The sequence below is a fragment of the Octopus bimaculoides genome, chromosome 3, assembly GCF_001194135.2.
Source record: "Octopus bimaculoides isolate UCB-OBI-ISO-001 chromosome 3, ASM119413v2, whole genome shotgun sequence".
NCBI lineage: Eukaryota > Metazoa > Mollusca > Cephalopoda > Octopoda > Octopodidae > Octopus > Octopus bimaculoides.
The window spans coordinates 136937248-136939726 of record NC_068983.1 but is presented as its reverse complement, the minus strand read 5'-3'; the positions used below and the strand labels follow the sequence as shown (position 1 = coordinate 136939726).

The window sequence follows — 2479 nt, the reverse complement described above, 5'->3', positions numbered from 1 at the left end:
TATATATGTATGTATATACAGAAATACACATACGTAGATATAGATATTACAAACAGCATGTTGTTATCAACTTAAAAGCCTGATGAGCATTAATTTACTTGCTTAGGTTCATAACAATGGTTATAGCAAACTTTAGAAATTAGAGTCATACATATCGTCAATATCTTACTGATATCTCCTCTTCTTATTAATTTTCATGAACCAATTTTCTCATTACCATCAGTAAGCTACTATTTGATTTCTCACTCTCTATTGTAGGTGCTTAATGGAGATGTTGAAGAGGCAATCTGTACTCATGCCTTCTTTCATACAATATGGAAGAAATATGGTGTTCTTCCTGAACGTTTCAACTGGCAGTTTAAAGCAACTGATCTTCAGTTTTACCCTCTTCGTCCAGAACTGGTTGAGTCAACGTACTTTCTTTATCAAGCTACAAGAAACCCCTTCTACCTCCATGTTGGCAAAGAAATTATCCATAGTCTCAACACGCACACAAGAACCAAGTAAGTTCATTAAATAAACATCTTGGAAGCTGATGTAATCATTGAAGAGATCTCTAAGTAGATCAATGACCAAAAGACTATAATATGAAAACCTGTAATGTGGAAATTCAAAGATTTTTAAAGAGATGAGGATTATCAGTTATCTATGAAAATATTTTGGCTCTCTACAAAAATGCTAAAGACTGAAGACAAACAATTATTTATAATCCAAATTTTTGTGCTCTACACAACTGGGAAAATATCCTGTGGTGTGTGTGTATGTATATATATATATATATATATATATATATATATATATATGGAGGCAAGAATGGCAAAATGCTACATAGAACTTTGGGCAAGTGTCTTGTGTTATAACCTTTGGTGAAATCATAGCCCTGTGAAGTGAAACTGGGTAGATAGATAGTGTAGAAGCTGTGTAAAGTGAACAGCCTTGTTACACTTATTCTGTTTGATGATTATTTTAAGAGTACAAGTGTCTGCAGATTACTTAACCATTTAGACTATAACAAATGAGTATTATTTTTCACTTGCTTTTCATGTTGGCATGGGCTGGACAGATCATTGTAGTCCAAGTGAATTATCAGATGTTACTGCCTTCCTTGAGTCTCAGAGGACTAAATCTCACTCATGCATCTTGTTTCCGTTTGCTTTCTATGGATGGACGTTTTCCTACCACCAATCATTTTACAGTGTGTACTAAGTGCATTTTATCATGGCACTAGAGAGGTTGTCATGTTTTCATCAAGGCCCGATTCAAGAGTCCTCTCAACCATATTCTTTCTCTGCTCATTTGCCAGGCACTACTGTGTACATTTTGTCTTGACACTAGCACAAGAAGATTGCCTTTTATTGTAAGAGTAATGCATACTCACAACTCTTAAGATATGCATGTTCACTCATGGCAATGTGAGTATAAAGATGCTTGGGTGAAAGCAAGCAATGCCCAAGAACTAGAATGGGTGGGTAAAGGGAGCAAGATATAGTAGAAACACATTGTGTTTGGGGTGGAGTGAGGAAGAGAGGATGATGGGTAACAAGAGGTGAACAATGATAAGAGTAAGTGACAGATGATAACAAGTGATTCAGAGGAGAGTGAGTGATGACTGATCACTGGCTGTACTGAAAGAGTGATGGTAGAGTACATTGGGTACAGACAGTTTGATGCAATCCCTTAAGAGTAGGTTTTGTAATAAATGAGAGAGGAAAATTGATATAGGTGGTGGAAAGGAGGTTTAAATATGGCTAAGTACTGTTCTATCTGTTGTAATATGGGCAGCACAAATGATAGAGACATGATAAATGAATGGTTGGAAAATGAAGGCTAGGAGAAAGTGTGATAGAGAGATGAGGTGGGGTGAAATATGCAGGAGGGGCAACAGATGTAGATTTACCAATTTTAATGTTAAATTTATCTTGTTTGCACAGATGGTCATCTCCAGTGCTGCATATCACCAAACAAGTTTATATATATATATATATATATATATATATATGTGTGTCTTGCAAACAACTTGCACATACAAGTGCTACGAGTCAAGAATTCCGCATACTGGAAGCCAGCAAGTGTATGGGGTCATCAGGAGAGAATACGCGCCGTTTTGGGGCCTACCTCTAGACGGCATCAATGCGCACCGGCCCCCCTCACTGATATGAGGCCCCGCTTGCTAGATCAACTGATTATTAAACAAAGCTCAATATTTCTCTAGCCATCGCTCATCGTCTCTTTTTAACCAAATCCAGTGGCTAGCCTTCTCCACTGTAGTTTGGATATCGGTAATGGTGGTATTTACCTTCCGATGAGTTAGGCCTAACAATAACATCAGTCGTTTCACAATGTTTCCTACAAATCCTCTACATCCGACTTCGATTGGAAAATGCTCCGCTTTCCAGCCTGCGTCTTCACATTTCTCGAGGAGGTTTTCATAACGGTCCATCTTTCGAGCCCGCGTGGCGTCCATATTATCTTCATGAGG

General features: G+C 37.8%; 1 protein-coding gene across 1 annotated transcript in view; it reads left to right on the top strand.

Moving 5' to 3' along the window:
* LOC106872362 (ER degradation-enhancing alpha-mannosidase-like protein 1) overlaps positions 1–2479 on the top strand; it is a 46848-nt gene that overhangs the window by 35303 nt on the left and 9066 nt on the right. Inside the window, exon 9 of the mRNA XM_014919327.2 lies at positions 259–503. Within this exon, the coding sequence (XP_014774813.1) occupies positions 259–503 (245 nt within the window). The remainder of the gene's footprint in view (positions 1–258; positions 504–2479) is intronic.